A 19,938-nucleotide genomic window follows, 5' to 3' on the forward strand; every position below is an offset into this window, starting at 1 on the left:
TCAATTGAAAATAAAATGTTCGCTTTTAAATGACATATAGTCAGAAACCTTGGTCACACTTGCAGGACACAAGGATAAAGACGCCAAAACATAACCGATAAAAAAGAGTGGCTAAGAAATCATTTTGATGGATCTTGACATAAATATTATCAGACACTTGTGAAAGAAGTTGAAACATACAGTCTGGAGAAGGCACCATTGAAACATGAGAAGATTGGAATACTTCATCTGGTGAGCTTGGGGGGTAGAAACATACTAAAAGTTTCATTGCGTTCTAGAAATCTATGATTGCAGTGATTCTCTTTTGCTTTTGTTCAGGCCATTTCCGATATGTAATCTTCTTGTAGTTGGTGGCAATATGACTCTAGAAAAATTCAGTTGAAGTGTTTTGAAACGCAAGAATTAACATCGTTTATTTGATATATTACAATTTTCACATGACAGTTGTCATGAAGGCACGGATCAACACATCTTACACCGCTGTACAATAAAATCTAACAGAAAACTATAAGAATTGGGAAAAATGAACTTCTTTTTCACGCTTTTAGTAACATAACATTCATTAACAATCCTCTGCATCTGAATCCACTGATGTGCACACAGTGGCATTATTCTGAGAAAGGAATAACATTTCACGCTCACTTTTGAAACCCAATACGCCTTAATTAGTTTCATAAATACAACAGACTTTCTCAGTCAACCTCCTTGGTGTGTGAAATGGAAAACATGATTTAACCAAATAGAAACAGTCTTTAAAAAAAAAAAACATTGTCATAAATTACACAGCATCTGCAGTTCACTGGAGTCATAAGTCAAGGTCGGTGCGGTCGTCTGGATCCCAACCACAGAATCCTGTCCTCGGATCTTGATGTTGACAAACTTGATCTTCCAGCTATTGTTCTCCAGCGGTGAGCGAATGAGCCCAAATATTTGCTCAAATATGCCGAGGCAGACTGTGTCTCTGTGGATGGTCCCGGCAACAGCCACCAGAACTAGGCCGTGCGGGGAGGACAGCACTTTGAGACCAGGCGGCTCCAAGTTGGGGCTGAAATGGAGACGCTCCTCTTTGGTCAAGGCCAGTAGACGATAGCTGACCATTTCGGCACCCAAGAACTCTTCCAATTGCTCATTGTCAGCTCTGAGGACGACAAGTGCAACTTAATACAGTAAAACGTTGCTGTGTGGTGTGTAAAAAAATTGAGGAAAGGTTATTTGGTTTGGTGAAATAACATGCATTTTTTTGTTTTGTTTGTTTGGCTTTCCTGTAAAATCAAACGGGAACCAGAAATAAATTGGCCTCTTTTTGAAATAATTGTCCACTATCTGCTGCTTGTTGTGAAGTTCGGATTTAGCGCTTGTGAATCCAATTTCTGTCCGCAACTCAAGGAAAAAAGACACACACAAAAATAAAATTCATCTGAGCCACAGGATGCACAAGGGCAGCAAATAACGGAGGTTAGGTCCTCAATTCTCCTAAAAAAAATCTTAATAGGTTAAATTTGCAAAAGCTCAACTGTGGATATACTGTATGTATACATCAGAAAAAATGTATTGGTCTCGGATGATGGCCATTACGTGAATAGAAGACAATGATACCTGGCAACAAGGCGCAGTTTTGCATCCGGCCAGAAATGCTGTGGTCCCCAGTCTTCAGGCTGCTGACCCAGTGACGAGTTTTGACTGTTCAAAAGCCGGAAGAACCAACTGCTGAACTGCTGCCCCAGCAACAAAATATCGCTGCCAACGTCAGTCTTCACGTCTGCCTTCTCCACGGCTGTGTTTCGCACTGGTCTATGTCCGGTGTCATCTGTCACTCCTGGAATAGGTTCTTCAATCACCGCCTTAAATGAATCCCAATAATGAAAAACAACCAAGACAATGTTTTGTTTTTCTGCCTACAGTGAATCCCTGTAAATACACGAATGATATTCCAGACCAACTCTTATCGGCGAACATTTATGATACACAGATACCATTTCATTTTAAAAAAAGTACACCTCCCACATGCTTTAAATATATCCAAACGTTCTTTGTAAAGACATCGTAAACATATTCAAACATGTAAAAACATGACATTATCGTGTCTGGGTGTGGACTGCGGCTAAAAGTACCTCCTGTGTCTTTTTGGGTGTTTTACTGTTTCCCCAGAATTTAGCAAATGGCTGAAAAGTGTTGTGGCTCACGTTAAGAAAATGAACTGTAAAATCCCAATTCAAAAATATCGATTAAAATATCTTCATTAATTCTAAAAAAACAACAACATACACACACTAAAAGCATCAGCTTGTTTTGGTGCATCCAAATATTTCAATACGACCCCACCTTGGCAGTTGACCAAAGCTCCAGCGTCCTCTTCACCAACTGGTGCTTCTCAGTACTGGGGGGCATCGCCACCCCCTCTTTGGCGAGGTACTTGAATATAATGTCTCGGTGGACCTTCTTCCTTTTCAGCAGCTCCTCTGCATTTTTGGTAAAGGAGAGGATTGTCTCTCTGGCCTCTTTATTAAAATAAATAACAGAAACAAAAGGCAGTAGACCATTACACTTCACTTCTGTGCATACATATTCACCAGAAAGAAGACATGTTGACATTCATTACACTGAAAGCGACGCGCCAAGTAAACGTTTACTGACACGCTAACTATCACAGAGAGGACATACCTGTAACATCCTCCACCACAATCATCTTATTGGTAACAGTGTCACTCAGTGAAAGTAGGTCCTCTTCCGACATCGTATTCAATATTTTCAAACACCCAGAGCGCTCTGATTCTGACAGAAGTGACATTTTATTTACCACAAAGTAAGCTAGAACAACCAAAACAACCAGGTCCGACTGCAAACATATTCGGGCAAGACAAGAAGTGAAATCTATAGTTCCGGGATAAAATCTGCAATTCTTTTTGGTTAATAAGCAATAAAATCATTTATATTAAAAATGTGTTTGGCGACAATATGATGTAAAGGGTAACAGAAAGGCGAATGTTGAAAAACGATCCGCCAAATGGGGAAGTCTGTGATCGGTAATCCTTTTGAAATCCTCGGCACAGTAAACGCTGTTCTGAAATATATTATTTGGGACAAATGTATACATATTTGTAATTGAATTATGTACGTAGCTTTGTACGTGACATGTGTGGATGCAGCAGCCAATCATATTCTTGCCCAGAACTTAACTGGAATTATTAATGAATGATTGGATGGATGGATGAAAGAATGAACGGATGGCTGAATTCATCGTTATAATGTAATATAACATGATTTGATTCAACGATGTCAGCAAAATAATATCGACTGTTGCTGTTTTTTCGTAGTTACACTTAGTAGACTTTTGCTAATTTGATTTCCAGTTGCTCTTGAACGCAACTTGAGTATGAGAAAAGCTAGCCACAGGAGCACAGTCGCAGTTGTTTGCCAATGTTCGCGTTGAGCAGTCTGAACATTCGTCGTTTCAGTTCATGTTTATTCACAACATTTCCTCATGTCTATGAATTTTCTCACAAGTTCATTCAACGGTGTAATTTAACAGTCTATTCAAGAAGGCACCGGGAAATTCCAACACGATTTACAGGTATGTGACGTGTAATGCTTGATACTATGTTATTGTACGATTATACTGTAATAGTCACGCAATTGCGTGTCTTAAATATGCATATACAGTATATATATATTTACGATCTAAGATAGTCTTACTCGTGAACACATCGTTTTATGAGTCCTACAAGAATTTAGACTTTGGACTTTGTACCTGAATGGTTCAAAATTGCTTTAAAGTTAGCCCTGCTATCGACGTTGAAGAGATTGTGCCATTGTGCCTGTCCCCCCCAAAAAATCTCAGCAAGGGGACCTTCTTATTTGTTGTTTTTATTTCCTTTGATGACCAAAGACGTTAAAAATGACTTGGGGAGTATGCTGTTAGGTTAAGGATATGGATTGCAGCCCGGCACAATATTTGATTTCGTTGATGTTTACACACCGTTATTGACCATCTCCTTCTGATCGTGTTAGCTAACTTAATTGAGAGGTAGAATTTAAAAAATGCATATTATTTTTTTGCCCACTAGACGAAATATGAGTCCAGCGGGACGTACCAAAAAGTCTTCGGACAAATCATATTATCTCACTGTGGTTGAAAAAAAAAGATTGAAGAGCTATTTACTTAATTATATTTATTTTAGGTCCAGGAAAATACTAGTTGAAATCTAAATGACACCAGTTTGACTATGGAAGTTCTCATCGGCAATCCATGTGTGTGTGGGGTGGGGGTGGGGGGGGGGGGGGGGGGACCGAAGAACGCTAAAACATAGATACCCTATCTTGTTGTAGATGGAGAAGTTTATAAACAGTGACAAGGGACGGGTGACCATCTACTCGATCAAAGGCTGCCCACACTGCCGGCAGGCTAAGGCCTTTCTGGCACCCTTGGGAGTTCCGGTTTGCGACGTTGATCTCAATGAGCATCCGGAACTGCAGGCGCCAGTGAAGAAACTGACAGGTCGCGTCACTGTCCCTCAAATATTCTTCAACAGCCTTTATATTGGGGGCACTGAAAAACTACGAAAAATGGTGAGAAAAACAAAGCGTGACTTGTCAACATGGCACATTGGGAATTGGTGATCCGTGTCCTGTTTGAAGGCTCCAGAGGAGCTTCAAAAGTTGGTGAAGATGGTCCAGGAGGAACCCCTTACAGCCGACGCTCCACCGCTACCAGATGAGAAACAGTCACCGGGCGCTGCTTTTGACACTGACAGCGGCGAAAAAAGTATGTCGCACAATTTATAGCTTTGTAATGGAGGATAATGTTTTGGAGAAAAGAAGGACAAATTAAAGAATGAATATGATGCAACAAGAATACAATAGAGCAATAGAGAATTTGGGCCCTCAAAATGATTCAACATGTCTTTAGGTGATACTTTCTGTCAACATGTTTAGCTATTGCGCAGTCACGTTTGTTTGAAGTAGTGAGGAAACTTGAGCTGGCGCATGTGCAAAGTTTGGTCTTTCGACATAAAAGTGTGTCACATCTCCTGTCAACTGAAGTTTCAAGGCTCGAGATGAAAGTGCACTCCACTTAGAACAACTAATCAAACAAACACGCTCTAAAAAATAATTAAAATGAAATGAATAAAAATAAATATCTGTATACATATACGGGTGACGGTATTGAGTGCTGAGGAGAGGGAGTTGGGGGAGTGTAAAGAATAATTTCATCTCATACTTATGTGAAGAGAATGAAATGGAGGTCGTTGTATATGAATGTGAGCGATGACCGCAAGCGCGGACGTGTCACGTTTCTATTGTTGTACTCCTTATCAGAATTTGAGTGTGAGAAAGACGGCTTGGCTGACCTGGTTGCCGAGCTTAAAGATGCCAATTTGATTGGCATTCACAGAAAGGGGCTGGCTTTGTACAGGAAGAGCTTCTCAAAGGACAAATTGCTTGCCTGGCTCCAGAACGACAAGGGCATGGGTAAGCTGAGATTCATGGGCAGCGGTAAAAGTCAAATTCAAATTTCGCGACCATTTCTACAAAGGCCTCGTTTGTAAAATTGGGTCACATCCAGCCTTGACTGTGGTCCTGTGTGTGCTAGACCACGTTCAGGCCTTGAGCGTTGGCCATGAATTGTTGCTGAAGAAGTACATGGTCATTGCCGGAGCGCACTGGGATTCGGATGGCAGATTTAGAGCAGTCAGCGGGGACACGCTGTTTAGGTTGCTGGAAGACGACCCGCATTCAGCCCTCAACGCAGGACAGACCGCGTCCTGCAGTCCCCTCGATGGTACGTCGGATAGCCGGTGACCTCTGGGGACTTTTTACGCCCAATCAAACTCTCCTTCAATCTTTTTCCAAGTTCTCCTCCTGTCACTGCTGTTACTCGTTCCATTAGGCTCCGTTGGGTTGTTTATTTTGACAACTAGTGGTTTTGGGGGTAAAAAGTAGGTCGGCACCGAGGACTGTCTGGACAAAAGCCTGTTTTTAACCACCGGAGTCTGCTTTGGATTCACTCTCACATGATATGCTGTCTTTTAATTAAGGCCACTAACATATCGTAGTTTCCGCTCTATAAGGCGCGCCTAAAAGCATTCAATTTTCTCAAAAGACGAGAATGTGTCTTATAATCCGATGCGCCTTATATGTGGATCAATATTCTGATTTCTTGGACGTAGTCTTTTCAATATTCTGTAAAGCGCTTGGTTACAGCTGCAGCGATTATGAAAGCGCTATGCAAATAAAGCTCTATTGTATTGTTTTGTATTCCTTTAGCATAGCTCCATCTAGTGGATGCATAATGCACCCGCAGCCATGATTGTAGCTTTGTTTCTATGCGTCTTATGACGCCGTGCGCCCTATATATGAAAAGTGTTTTAAAATCGGCATTTTTATTTAAGGCGCCTCATCCTCTGAAGTGCCTTATGGTGCGGAAAATACGCTACTTGAGTGTTGCTTCTGTGATTTGTGTCTTTTGAATTGGATTTCAAATTAATTTGCTCTTGCTCTATGGCTGGGAACGAATTTCCTCTTGTATTTCCTTTATTTTGTCATACGTGCAATTCTGTATTTTTGTCATATTAACATCAATTTTGCAAACTCATCCATGATAGTTTATCCTGTTTTATTAATAAATGAATGTTTTTTCCCCCCCCCTCCCTCCCTGTCGTAGCGTCGGAACTCTCCTTGCTTTTACGTGAACTGATTCTCAAGTTGTTCTCGGAGCATCTGTCTGCTGACGGCAAGGTTGCACACTTTCATTTTACTACACGCATACATTGACCCATGTCAGCAAATGTTCTTCAATGAAAATCCTCAATTCACTCACATTCCGTCTGCTTGATTTTAAATCCACCGCGTGTGGAATTGCCTCATGTTCAAAAATGCCGTGTTCCAATACGAGTCTTTTTTTTTCCTCCCTCAGTCAGTGGACTACAAGGGCATGTCGGCCAACCCCGCTTTTCAGCGCTACTCCGAACTGGCCATTCAGCTGCAGAGGGTCAAGCTCCTCTCGCTGTCCCGGGAGGAGACGCTGGCCTTCTTCATCAACATCTACAACGCTTTGGTCATCCACGGTTACCTCCGCATGGGGGCTCCCACCAACAGTTGGCAGAGATACAGAGTAGGACCCTCTTAACCCACCTCAGTGTTTTGCTAGACTCCTCCAGGCAACCGCTTTTGGATCTTGTTCCACTTTTGTAGTTCTTCAACTATGTCAGCTATCTGATTGGAGGAGAAGTCTTCACCTTACAGGATATTGAGAACGGCGTGCTGAGAGGGAACAGGAAAGGGGTGGCGCAGTTCCGAAGACCCTTCTCCAAAACGGACCCCCGACTACAAGTACGCCCTACGGAAAACGCAGAATACTTTATTTACCGAAAATAAATATGCTCGACTGTCATACGAGGCAAAAAGCCAACGAAAAAGCGAAAATTTTGACTGAATTTTGTGACGTTTAACTCTGCAGGTTCCATTGCTCTGTAATCAATCAATCGATCAATCAATCAACAGTGTGATTTCCTGTCATGTCCCCTAGCTGGCGCTCAAAGATGTTGAACCTCTCATTCACTTTGCCTTGAACTGTGGCGCAAAAGGCTGCCCTCCCATCAAGACCTACACACCGCAGGTATGCCGCCTGCGCCTTTTAACTCAAAGTCGGGGTACACGTCACACTACGTACACGATTTAGTTTTCAGCCAAATTTTGTCTTACTTAATCCTGGCAGGACATCGACAAGCAGCTCCGCACGGCGGCCGAAGCTTTCTTGGAGAATGACGACGCCTGCGTCGTGGATTCGGGGAAGAAAGAAGTCAGGCTCAGTCAGATCTTCAAATGGTACAAGGTTGACTTTGGGGGGACGGATGAGAAGGTAACCGCCCACATTAGCTAAAATATAACAGATTTTTTTTAGTTGTCATTTATGTAACATGGGTTCCTTATGATGTACATGCTAAATGCATGGTGTGAATGCCTTCCGATCCATTCCTGCCATTTTGTTCCGGCGATATGAGACTACAAATCCCCTTTTCGAGGGGGCCCTTACCCGCTCACCTTCGATCAAATTGACCGTGGAGGCTTCAACCTGAATTCTCAATGCTCCTCCTGCCTTTCTTCCAGCTGCTGAAGTGGGTGCTGAAGCACATGAGCGACTCCCCCAAGAGGACCAGCTTAAAGGGAGTTCTCGCTGCCGGAAAGGCCAAAGTCAGCTTCCTCCCGTACGACTGGAGCTCCAACAGCAGCCACTGAAAACAGATCAAACATCATCTCTCTTGACAATGGGCTTCCCTTTTTCTCTTCTCTTTTTCCTCTCTTCTCTACCGCTTATGCAAAACCTTAATTTATTCATGGTGGGATGGGAACCGTTTGCACTTTACCGTCTAATTGTACTGCTCTTTTGCAGGTGTTACACACGCAACACGCCTGTTGTGCAGCAATATGAGTCAGAGGACAATTTGCACAAAAAAATAAAAATAAAAATGTCTTGGACTTCCAGATGTAATCTGCATGATCTTTTGTCATCGTTTTAATGCAATATCAGAAACTCAGGAGTCTTCATGTAAAATCAAGAGCGAATCAATGGAAACAGGCTCATGTTCACGAGGTGACTGAAACAGAGTGGAATATTTTAACCCCCAAAACGCGTTTTAGTGGCAAATTAGCTGTCATTTTAACGCAGAGGTAAAAACGCAAGGTCAAATTTACTTTTTTTTTTTTTTAAAAGGTGGTGCACTTTTGTAGGGTGACCCTCAGATGACGCACAGAAGCACAGAGAGGGCTCCATGCCCTCACCTTGGGCCTCCAAAATGCGTTGTGGAAATATTGATCAACACTTTATTCACGAAATGTCTACTTTGGTTATTCTTAAAGCCTCGTACACAAAACATATGACAAAAAAACCCCAACCTCTTCCGTCTGTTGGACCTGAGCTTAAAAAAAGAAAATACATTTTTAAAAATTGTCCTGTATATGGTAGCTCTCCTTTTCATTGTGTGATCCGTATCTGCTGCGTTTTGAATCCTCATTTATAAATCAGGTGTAATTGTTCATTAAGCTTACTTTGTGTCTACCATATGTATATTTCAAGGAATGGTCCCGATTATTTTTTTTTTACCGCTACTAAAGTACACCAAAGCAATAATAGTAAGAGCAGCATGTTAAATCGGAACTGCATGCAGGAATTAATGCAGCTTGAAATCCCTGAATGCACTCATGTTCTTACTACTGTTCTTGTTTCCTGGACATTAGCTGGACATAGTTCTTTGTACCCCCCCGCCCCCACCTCAACAAGGCAGGGTCACTATGAGAGTACAGAATTTTCATCCACTTCTCTTGCATAGAGATGTTTATTACTACTGTAATTGACTCAAAGTGATTATGGTATGCAATGAATTGACTTGTAGGATACAGGGCTGTTTATATTAGGAGATAAATCCTGCACATTTTCTAGAACTATGCTATAAGGATGATATGCAAAAAATGTTTGAATCCTTTTTTTTTTAAAAAAACATGACAGCAATATGTGTACGAATGAAATATGCACTGCTTCAATAAAAATATACTGAATTGCATGTATTTTTTTTTCATTTGTTTAATTTAACAGATTTTAGTCAGTTTATGTAACAAAAATAGGTTGGCGTTCTACCATAACAAATATGTTGGATTTTTTTTTTTTACATTTGTACACATAAATAATCCATACATACCAAAAAACAAACAAACAAGAAACCCCCCAAAAGATTTGTTTCCAACTTGTTCTTTAAGTTGTTTTTTTTTTCATCTCACGCGTCACTTCCTACGTAATTAATACTGAAGAGATCCGGGCAGATTTCGATTTTGGCGATTGCTTGAGTAAAAAGCTCTAGTTGTTTTTCCATCAACGTGATGACAATGCGGATGATTTGAAAAATAAATACACATTTCACAAATCAGATATTCCTCTCATGCCCAATGAGCCTTTTTGCGTGGCTCTCTCTGCTCGAGAGTGATGCGTTTGGAAGACTGTCAAGAGTATTAGAAACCAGAACACATTGGGTTTGTCTTTCATTCAACTCGACTTTAAGGGCTAACTAGCAAATGGCACAAACTATGTCAGAAGACATGCGGACATTTTGACTGTTTCTGCACCGACAAGCGCTTAGAAACAGTCGACGCCGTCTCGATCCACATTGCGGATACGGTTGGTATGACTGATTTTAAAAACAAAAAATGTATCAGTGTATACTACACTTGAGTTGCAGTCCCCTCTCATATCCTAGCCATGGTAAAAAAGAGACTGTACATATTTTTGGTCAAATAAGCAGATATCGATAAGGCGCGTTAGCTCTCGTCATCCGAATCAAATCCAAAGAGAGCCGAGCACGTGTTGAGAGCTTTGTGATTCTGGAGTTCTTGGACGCTGTCGAAGGAGGACAGACACTTTTCGCATCGATGTCTGATCTTCGGTTCACGTTTACCTTTGCTCTCGTGCGTCTCATACCGCACCGAAAAATGCGTCTGGGTGTAAAAACTGCAAGACTGACTTTGCGTGTGGGCTTCCTCGGCCGCGACTCTCCTTTTGCGCATGGACAGCTGCGACTCGTCCATGTAGGTGCTGGGCGGCAGCCGGGTAAAGTACGTTTTGTAGAAGGGCGCGTAGGTAGGCTCTTGCGTGTTGAAGGTTTTGTGCTGCGCGATGAGCGGCTCCTCCCACTTGCTAGCCACGCCCTCGGCCATCGTGGCGTTGTTCTCCATGTCCTTGACGTTCAAGGGGTCCGGAACGGGATTCCTGCAGGTAAATCGGAACTTCTTTTTGTGATGCGCTTTTTTCGAAGTGGCGCGCTTGCTTCCTTTTGGCCCGTGGCATTGTTTCGCCTCCTCGAATCCGTTGATGGGTTTTTGGATGGGCTCCGCCGCTTTCAAACAAACCTCGGCGCTATCCGGCACGTTTGCCTCGACGGCGAGATTTCCCGAAGTGGATTTCACAACTCCCGGCTTCTCCTGGTTGACTTGCTTGTTCTGCGACCATCTCTCCTCAACCTTGACCCTTTGCTTCCAGGGCGCCTCGTCGCTTTGCCTCTGCTGCCGGCCCAGGTCGTCCCTCTGAGGGGGCGGCACGTAGTGTCGCCACTCGTGGTCAAAGAGGTTGACGATGTCTGAGAACTGCTTGTTGCAGTTGGCAAAAGCGCACACGGCGCTGAAAGGGTCGTGGGTGCTCATGTGCGCTCGGAGTTCTTGCGAGGTCAAGAAGCGCTGGTCGCACTGCGCGTGGAAGCAGAAGTGCGGCAGTAAGTGGTCGTGGCGCCTGATGTGCTCCTTGTAATACTGGACAAACTGGAAGTTGCTGTATGAAACGAAAGCAAAAAGGACAAAGGTCAACATGAGGGAAGGAATCTGTTTGAACACGTGCCATTCAAATCATGATTTGTTTTCACTGTAAAGAAGTTGTCAATAAAAATGTCAATAAAAAGCTCTCAAAACTGTCGAAATTTCCGGACTATAAGCCACGATATTTGTCACATGCTTTCAACTCTGCGGCTTATTTAATGAAGCGGTCTATATTAAGATTTGTCTAACAGCCGCTTGTGTACCGTTTTTCTTTGTAAACATCTCATGTTACTTTATGGGCACCTGCGGCTTATAGACGGGTGCGGCTTATGTGTGTACAAAATGTAGTTGGTGCAACTTATATAGCACTCTATAGTCCGGAAATTACTTCAACTTTAAAAGTATTACAAAGGGGGGAAAAAATCCACTCAGGACAAAAGGTTATCTCACATCACAGGGGGCTACTGTGCACTTCCCCCAAAACTTATGACTTTTTTTTTTTAAAGGCCATAATAACAAAGAAGAGAACGGCTCTCCGGTGTTTGTATTCGCAGTAACTCAATAAATTGCAATCATGTGTCCAGTATATTTTTTGCAGAGGATAAAGAATATGTAGATGTTACTCTGCTGTTTGTGTTCAAACGCTTGCATTTCTGAAAGGTTTCTAAAACGGTGACAATTGATGCTAATCATGAGCATCAATAAGCATCGTTAGCACTGGCTTTGGTCCGTTTAGTTTGACCGTAAAAAAAAAAATCAACCGGGAGCGACAAACTGTTGGAAGTCTCAGTTTTTGGAAAAATTGTGCACCATTTGCCAAAGTGCTGCTTAACGGCGCCCCCTATATCAGGTTCGCGCTCGCAAGTCTCAGCAAACGCGGGCTAATGGCGGCTCGGATCTGGAAAAACTTGAAAGACGGTTCACTCCTACTTTTTGGGCGTAAATCCTCTGCCGTGGTCTTGATGAACCTACCGTGTTGGTTCCGCAGACGTGAATGAAACTTACCGACTGCAGAAGGTGCATTTGTGCTTGGCCCAGACAAAGGTCTTTTCCAACACTTGGTCATCGTTGAGGTGATTTCTGACGGCGTGTTTGGTCAAGTTGCTGCAGTGTTTCAGGAACACCCGATCGCAGGACGAGGAAGGGCACAACACGAACTTGCCGACGACGTCGTAGCCGTTTTCTCCGGCCGCGTCGGCTTCGTCCTGCTTTGGGGCTGCGGGGGCTTTGATGATGACCAGGTCGTCTTGAATGACCACCTGCTCGTCCTCGAAGTCTAACGGCACCGCGGCGGCGTCTTTGTTCAACTTCTTGGACTGGGCTTGTAGCTTCCGGAGCGCGATGCGCAGGTTTCGCATGATTCGATCTTCCCGACTGAGGCTGGAAACTTTGACTTTGCCGAGTTTCTTCCGAGGTTCCTCGCTAGGTGTCTGGTTCTCGTTGGGAGGAGCCTCCAACTGATTACTCGTCGTCCCGTTTGTGGTTTGGGCTCCCTCTGCCTCGGCGTCTTTGTGGTTCTTGCACATTTCTTCGACGTGCTCCCAAATGTGCTTCTTTCCAACAACTAAGTGCTGGAAGCATTTGCCACAGATGATGCACCTGTTGCGCCGCTTGAAGTGGGCAATGAAATGCCTCAACACATTCAAGCCTTTATAGTTTTTCTTACAGGGGTGACAGTAGAAAGTGACACAAGCGTATTTCTGTCCTCGTCGCACCTTTTCCCTCCACGTTCTCTCCGCTTTCACCTGAAACAAAAGACACACAATGGTTTCTCCACTTTGATGCGGGCAGACGTCTTTCAAAGCACGTCTTCTCTGTCCAGAATAGCAGTCGATGCAACCCGGCATGAAGCCATTCACGTTTGTTCACGGAACGGAAGTTTGATTTGATTCATTACTTTGACGTACTGGAAAGTAATCCCTCGTTTCATCGCTGTGGTTACGCTCCAAAAAGAACCCGTGATAAGTAAAATTCCCAAGTAGGCATCTTTATTTTTTTTACCAATATTATGTATACAATAGTGTATGGAATGAAAAAAAATTGGTAAAACAGCGCACCCGTGAAAGACGAACCGTGTTATAGCGAGGGATTACTGTGTACAGTCAAACTGATTGGAACCGGGTTAGAGCGAAAATCGGCGTTTTTGACTGATTGTAATGACACCCATTGAAATGCATTGGGGGAGAACCCAACCCCCCCAATGATTTTTTTAAATACCCCAAGAATTCTTCAGAAAACACTAATAATAAACATTCAAAATGCGTTCTATAAACATAAAGTGGGACATTCAAAAATATATATATATATATATATATATATTAAATAGATCTGCAAAGACAATGTTTTTTCTTCTTTCTTTTTCTAAAAAAAATTCAAAGAAAATCTGCAAATATGCAAATTCATGGATATCGAACTGCGAGTATACAGAGGTTGATCGTATGTTGATGTTATCACATGACAGTAAATAATTTTACTGTCATGGTCATGCCATGACGGGGGGGGGGACACCAAGGAGTGACCAAAATTCTGATTTGTGACTTATACTACGAGAATATAAAATATGGACACAAACTAACTTTCGGAAGGAAGGAATAAACATACTAACCTTGATGTTAGATTTTTCATATCCCTCAATGATTGGCGGCTCTTCCGTCATGTCGTTTTCGCATGTGGAGAATTCTGCGGGCATTTCCGTGTCGCTGTTTGTCGACCTTAGATGGTAACTGTGCATCAGTTCTATGGCAGAGCTGTGTAATTCCTGACGTGGTCCATCAAGCTCGGGGTCAGCTTCAACGGCCGGGCTAACAATCGGAGGCTCGGCAGAAGGAGCGCCAAGAGGGGAAGTTTCCCCTCGGCTTGGACCGCAGTTGCCGCGTCTGTCCTTTACGTCGACGGCTTGGACGTTCATCTGCACACTTTGCGGGTGATTGTCTGGGTGAGGCATTTCCCCCTCTGCGCCTTCTGTATCAGTTTTCTCCCCCAGGGCAGAGTCGCCCTTGGGGACGGATATTTCATTGTCGGGGTAAGAGAGCTCCAATCGATGCGCGGGCTTCCTCCCCCGCTTTTTCCCTTTCAGTACGACCACTTTCTCTTGGGCGGGCTGCGGCGGCGCCTCCAGCAGAGGAAGACCTTGCAGCCATCTTTTTTTCTTGCCTTTCCTTTTCAAAATTTGGCTTTTCACACATCGGGACAAATATTCTCTCTTTCGATTAAGAGGGAGCTTGCCGGGAGTACAATTTTCCCGCCTGGTGTGATTGCGTCGTAGTGAATACGCAGATTTGTTACACGATGAGCTGGGTTTGAGATTGTACATGAATTCCGGGTCGTCACCTTGGTCGACGTCCTCATCGGACAAAAGTCGGACTTTCCTTTGCAGTCTGCGGCGCCATTTTCTCTTCTTCACGGGAGCGTGACTTGACAAGCTTACCGTGCGGCTCTCGGAAGAATGTTCCGGAATAGGGGGTTCTTTCTCCAACTTAGTCCCAGCACTCTTGCTGGCATTTAAATGTTGAGCATAAAAATCCGTTCCACGAGTACTTGTTAGCGCCTCATCACAGCATTCCTCTTCCTCCTCATCTTCACTCATCTCATTGATGAGAGCGTCCTTCATGACTTTGTCGTCTATCAACTCCAAGCAGCGGGTCCTGAGGGCCAAGATGCTCCAGAACTCGGGGTCAAATGACAGACGCCCCTTCAGCATCTGAAATTATGAGACGCATCATATTTGAAATGGAACTCTGTCCTAACCAGTAGACTGAGTATACAGGATGTCCATACTGCGTTTATTCCTTCTTTCTCCGCATCCCACCTGCATAATTTTGAAGCGAACGTTGGTCGGGACGAGGCTGCGGTGAGGATGCGTCTCCTGGTCGGGATGCTTGTAAAGCAGGCGCACCGTTCGGTAAGCGTCCAAGCTTCTCTCCAGGCAGAAGACCAGCAGGGCGCACGCTCGACCGATCTCCAGATCTCCGGGCAGGAGGAAGGCGATGGTCTTGCAGATCAGCGATTGAGCCACGTCGTCCGCTTGCTCGTCACACAGCTGCAAGGCCCTGGCGCAAAGCTCCATGCAGACTTGGACTCCATCGCGGCCCAGCTGTCACAACAAACCCCCAACGAGACAAAATCTGCGTTTAAAGTCAGGGATGTCAAACTCTTTTTGTTTTTATCGCGGGCCACATGTAAATGCCATCTTAGATATATAGATATAAAATTGGCCCTGCATTGATTGTTGTTAAAAACAAATCAGATGTCAAAAATTTGTGTTTAGCAAATATTTAAGTTTACATTTTGTTATTGTCAAGGAGGCATTTGGTGGAAAAAAATGCTTGCAATATACATATATACACACACACACATATATATATATACATATATATATATATACATATATATATATATATATACATATATATATATACATATATATATACATATATATATATATATATATACATATACATATATATATATACATATATATATATATATATATATATACATACATATATATATATACATACATATATATATATATATATACATATATACATATACATATATATATATATATATACATATATACATATACATATATATATATATATACATATATACATATACATATATATATACATATATACATATACATATATATATATACATATATACATATACATATATATATACATATATACATATACATATATATATATACATATATATATATATATATATATATGTGTATATGTATATGTATTAAAAGCAAAGAAAAAAATATTCTCAGTGTAGATTTTCTTCCAAAACGAAAGGAGCAATTCTATTGTAACAATAAGGGGTTGGCCAAATCTCCCCGCAGTGCTTTGAATTTGACACCAGTTCCTTTAAGCGATGCAGTTCACCTTTTTAATTTCGATTCATAAATTGAGAGGACTTCCGAAATGATGACGTATGCTTGGATTGGCCGGCATCCCGCAGATAAATGATTGCCGTCTCACCTCGGCGCTGACGATCTTGATGAAGGGAAAGATGGCGCGGACGTTCTTCGCAGAGTAAGCCAGACGCGTGCACTCGGTCAGGAAGTCCCGCATCGACGGGTGGGTTCGAAGATGCAACCTGCTCCAAATGAACGCCAGGTCCCTGACAGAAAACAGTGAAGGCGACAATTCGTTGACAACCACAGAACCAGAAATGAAATGGTAACACAATTCTGCGTCCTGGCTGTTTACGCTAGCACAGTAATGAACGCTACACAACTTGTCCAACATCAAGCGCATACAAAGAACAGCTAATGAGGACCAGTTTCTTCGCGGATGCCAACAAAGCAACCACAGAGTAGATGTCTTCTTTCACCGCCTTCCGACAGAGGCTCATTACATGAAGCAATAAATAAAACACCAGCAGGGAAGAGGTCTGCCAACATTCCTCATCAATGTGCAAACAATAAGTGAACTAATTAAGTGTCGGTGGGGGGGTGATGTGAAAGCTAAAAAGCCAACAGTGAGCTTCACTCTCTCCAACCGATTACGGCGCAAACGATTCCTGATTCATTTCCGTGTGCTCTTAACGAGGCACCGAGCCTTACATACAACAAACGGCCGTCTCAGGAGATTGCTTAGCTTGTTCATCGTCGGTGGGATGATTCCTGCCTGATTCAATCCGAGGATGACAATGTCAGCCCGGACTGTTTTGATAGGATCAGAAAAAACTGACGCGAGTCAGGCCCAGCGTAGCCGTCAAGGCAGCAGATCGCTTTCGTCAAGTTTTGTTGCTATACAGTCCAGTGAAAAACAAGTTTGAAGTAACTGGCATGCACCCACTTAAGAGGCGGCCTCAGCAAAGAATTATTACAGCAGATAAGATTTGTTATCGTTATGAGATAAGACTTGTGCTCAAGAAATGTCATTAGCGAACTTTATTAACTACGTTACAGGCTTGCCTGTGTTGACCGTATGCGTCAAGCTCTAGTTATTTATCTGTGCTGTGAATTCCACACCGTTGCTCTTTGTCAATAGTTCAAAATGGAGACGTGTGCGCTTGGTCTAAATTGCTTCACACTACTGTATTTATTCATTCGCATTGTTTATAAATTGCATTTCTACTGTCTTCAGTACATTCTTTGTATTTTATAAACTTAAAAAAACGTCTGTATTCCTACATCTTACCATATGTGGTACATGTCTCCATTGTGTAGCTGCTGGGCAAGGAACACTTTGCACAGTGACAAAAGGAGCTCATCCTTTTCAACTTGCTCGGTGTTACAGATAATTTCCACTGCATCGCGGCCATCAATCTGTGCCATCTAAAGAGGAAGGAGTACACATTTGTTTCAACCTCAGCATCATCCACCATTATTTGACTTTAAATGATACACACACATTGTATTGAAATACCAAATTCCTCTCTTCTTTGTACATTTTTTTCATCTTACTACTTTTGCTTTTTAACCGCATAACAAATAACCCGGCATGCAAAATAATGTCCTCGGTACCTGCTTGTGAAGGTGTTCATGCAGCGAGGCCTTGTAGAGACAAGTTAAGTAAGCCTGATGCAGGTACAAATGTTTTCCAGGCTTGTGGTTCTCCAGGCAGACTTTCGCCAAGGCCATAGCTTCCTGTATCCTCTCACATACTTGTAGGTAGCGAATCCGTAGCTCCAAAAAAACAGGCAGCTCCGAGCTTAGGTAATCGTCAACTGTGCAAGGAAGACAAACAGTACATAGAGAATGTGCTATTACTATTAACAATAGCTTTTGTTTGGGGATTGGGAATAAAATGCAGCCAAACGTTACCCTCTTTGGAAGGCAAATCGGTCTCCTTCAAGATTGCTTGCAACACCTGGTTCTCCCATGGACCACCGGCTTTTATGATCAGCCTTGCATGTTGAAGATATACATTCCTGTGCCTTAAAAGCTCAGTGTGACATGCCTAACAAAGAGTAAATGGACAATAATGAACAGGTCCAAAACACATGATTCAACTTTGTAATGCAACGGGCAGCTACTAAAGAGTAAGTGAGGCAAAACGCGTCACCTGATAGGAGTCGAGGATGTCTTTTAGAGGTTTTTCACCAAATTCCTCTTTGCTGAAAAATAGTAGAAGCTCAAAGATACTCCTGCAAGACAAGATGGTTTCATAAGAGAAGTGAGTTAAAGCAGCGGAAGAGCAATGTTGCATGGTTTCGTTAGATGCAGAGAGTATGGAGATCACTCACAAGGCCAGACGGCTGAGGATATTGTGGACGTGCTGACAGTCGTCGGGGAATCTGGCCGTGGCTTTTGTGAAACCGCACAGCGCTGTCTGTAGTACCTTCAATTGAGGCAGAGGAACTTGCCATTGGCCCGTGTATGCTTCAACCAACTGCACATCGGGACCATGGGAAGATCGCCAAACAACAGTAATAATAAATAAAATATCTCAACACATCAGCACACATTATTACATTCTACGCAGTGAAGCGTGAATACCATATTGGAAGAGCGGTACGTGCATTGTTCAGCCTTACTTTATGGTTTCAACAAATAAGCATGGGTTAGTGGTGTGAATGTCGAAGATGAATGGGCTGGACGACAGCAGTAATCGCCTACCATTGTGCCATGGGCAGCACATTACTGTGCTTAACTTTCAATTACTTGGTCTGAGAATTATTCATTAACGACAATTAATGCATTTTTCTCCATCTACCTATGCCAGTTAGATTTCTGAACAGGCAAAAAAAAAATACCCCGGAATGCTTTTTCAGTAGGTAGTAGGATCTGTGCATCCACCTATTGCCATTCATACAAAAGAATACGAGCTTTGTGTTCAAGGCCCAGACTTCACAATGAGCAAATAAGTCTGCGTTCCAATTGAGACAAGGTGATTATTATTTTAGTATATGGTGTTTACTTTTTGTGACATTGTAATTTGGTGATGTGCCAAGAGGTTATTCTAATGGAAAATATGTCACTTGGCTCAATAGAGAATGGAGAAAGACTTAAGTGTGCATCTTGCTGTCAGTCATTTTTCTCCACAGGCGAGCAAAGGTCTAAATACGAACAGAGTTCAATATTTTAACTTAGATGGTATTAGCGAATAAATAAGGCTTTACACAACAACAATACAAGCCCAGAATTCAAGTGACACTTGCTCTCGACAAGGCAGCATTGGGGGCATGACGTTCGTTAGCAACTCGTTAGCATCCAGCTATCACTGTAAACAATCACCCAGTGCACTGTAATGAAACTTGCTTTTATTCAGGGAGTAATTTAACTGGACGGTCATCTTAAGACTGTCTTTTTTTATTTTCCGAGTTTCATATCTAATGCCCATGTGATGGATTTAGCACAGGATAGCATCAATTGTTGCTAACCAGAACGCTAACGTCAGGCAGGAACGCTTAGTAGTGGTTGACCAGAATCAACACATCAATACGCGTGGAATATCGAACGTAAACAGTTCCAACGTACCTCACAAAACCCCGAACAGTAGTCTTTGCTTTTAAGGGCGGACACATCGCTGCAATATCGACTACACAACGATTCTAGAGCTAATTCCAGCCCTTCAGTTTCTACATCACTTTCGCTGTCCGCCATACTGTCTAGCGCATCCGGCGCATAGTCCAAGTTGCCAAGTCAGACACAATATATCCTGCAATCAACAAACACTCCAA

At 42.7% G+C, this 19,938-nt stretch overlaps 3 protein-coding genes across 4 annotated transcripts; 1 reads left to right on the plus strand and 2 right to left on the minus strand.

Moving 5' to 3' along the window:
• Positions 1–386: 386 nt before the first annotated feature.
• On the minus strand, positions 387–2,868 carry c12h3orf38 (chromosome 12 C3orf38 homolog). The gene is made up of 4 exons (XM_052081699.1): positions 2,662–2,868; positions 2,323–2,498; positions 1,597–1,841; positions 387–1,138 (listed from the first exon to the last, which is right to left on the minus strand). Exons 1-4 carry the CDS (start codon positions 2,786–2,788, stop codon positions 772–774), a joined length of 915 nt encoding a protein of 304 aa, XP_051937659.1. The 5' UTR covers positions 2,789–2,868; the 3' UTR covers positions 387–771.
• A 514-nt stretch (positions 2,869–3,382) lies between these two features.
• zgc:152951 (uncharacterized protein LOC569013 homolog) lies at positions 3,383–8,930 on the plus strand. Of its 2 annotated transcripts, XM_052081678.1 has the most exons (11): positions 3,383–3,571; positions 4,327–4,566; positions 4,636–4,762; positions 5,317–5,469; positions 5,591–5,779; positions 6,662–6,735; positions 6,914–7,111; positions 7,192–7,329; positions 7,526–7,615; positions 7,715–7,858; positions 8,107–8,930. In XM_052081678.1, the coding sequence occupies exons 2-11, from the start codon at positions 4,327–4,329 to the stop codon at positions 8,233–8,235; spliced, it is 1,482 nt and encodes a 493-aa protein (XP_051937638.1). In that variant the 5' UTR covers positions 3,383–3,571; the 3' UTR covers positions 8,236–8,930. The 2 variants fall into 2 exon arrangements, with proteins under 2 accessions (XP_051937638.1, XP_051937639.1); XM_052081679.1 differs by lacking the exons at positions 5,317–5,469; positions 5,591–5,779 and having other exon boundaries at positions 3,385–3,571.
• Positions 8,931–9,244: 314 nt separating this feature from the next.
• Positions 9,245–19,904, minus strand: LOC127611237 (zinc finger protein 654-like). The gene is made up of 11 exons (XM_052081638.1): positions 19,736–19,904; positions 18,502–18,647; positions 18,321–18,402; positions 18,080–18,215; positions 17,780–17,982; positions 17,454–17,590; positions 16,287–16,428; positions 15,101–15,385; positions 13,898–14,992; positions 12,298–13,037; positions 9,245–11,308 (listed from the first exon to the last, which is right to left on the minus strand). Exons 1-11 carry the CDS (start codon positions 19,859–19,861, stop codon positions 10,306–10,308), a joined length of 4,095 nt encoding a protein of 1,364 aa, XP_051937598.1. The 5' UTR covers positions 19,862–19,904; the 3' UTR covers positions 9,245–10,305.
• Between the last annotated feature and the right edge of the window lie 34 nt (positions 19,905–19,938).

The sequence above is a fragment of the Hippocampus zosterae genome, chromosome 12 (assembly GCF_025434085.1).
Source record: "Hippocampus zosterae strain Florida chromosome 12, ASM2543408v3, whole genome shotgun sequence".
Lineage (NCBI taxonomy): Eukaryota > Metazoa > Chordata > Actinopteri > Syngnathiformes > Syngnathidae > Hippocampus > Hippocampus zosterae.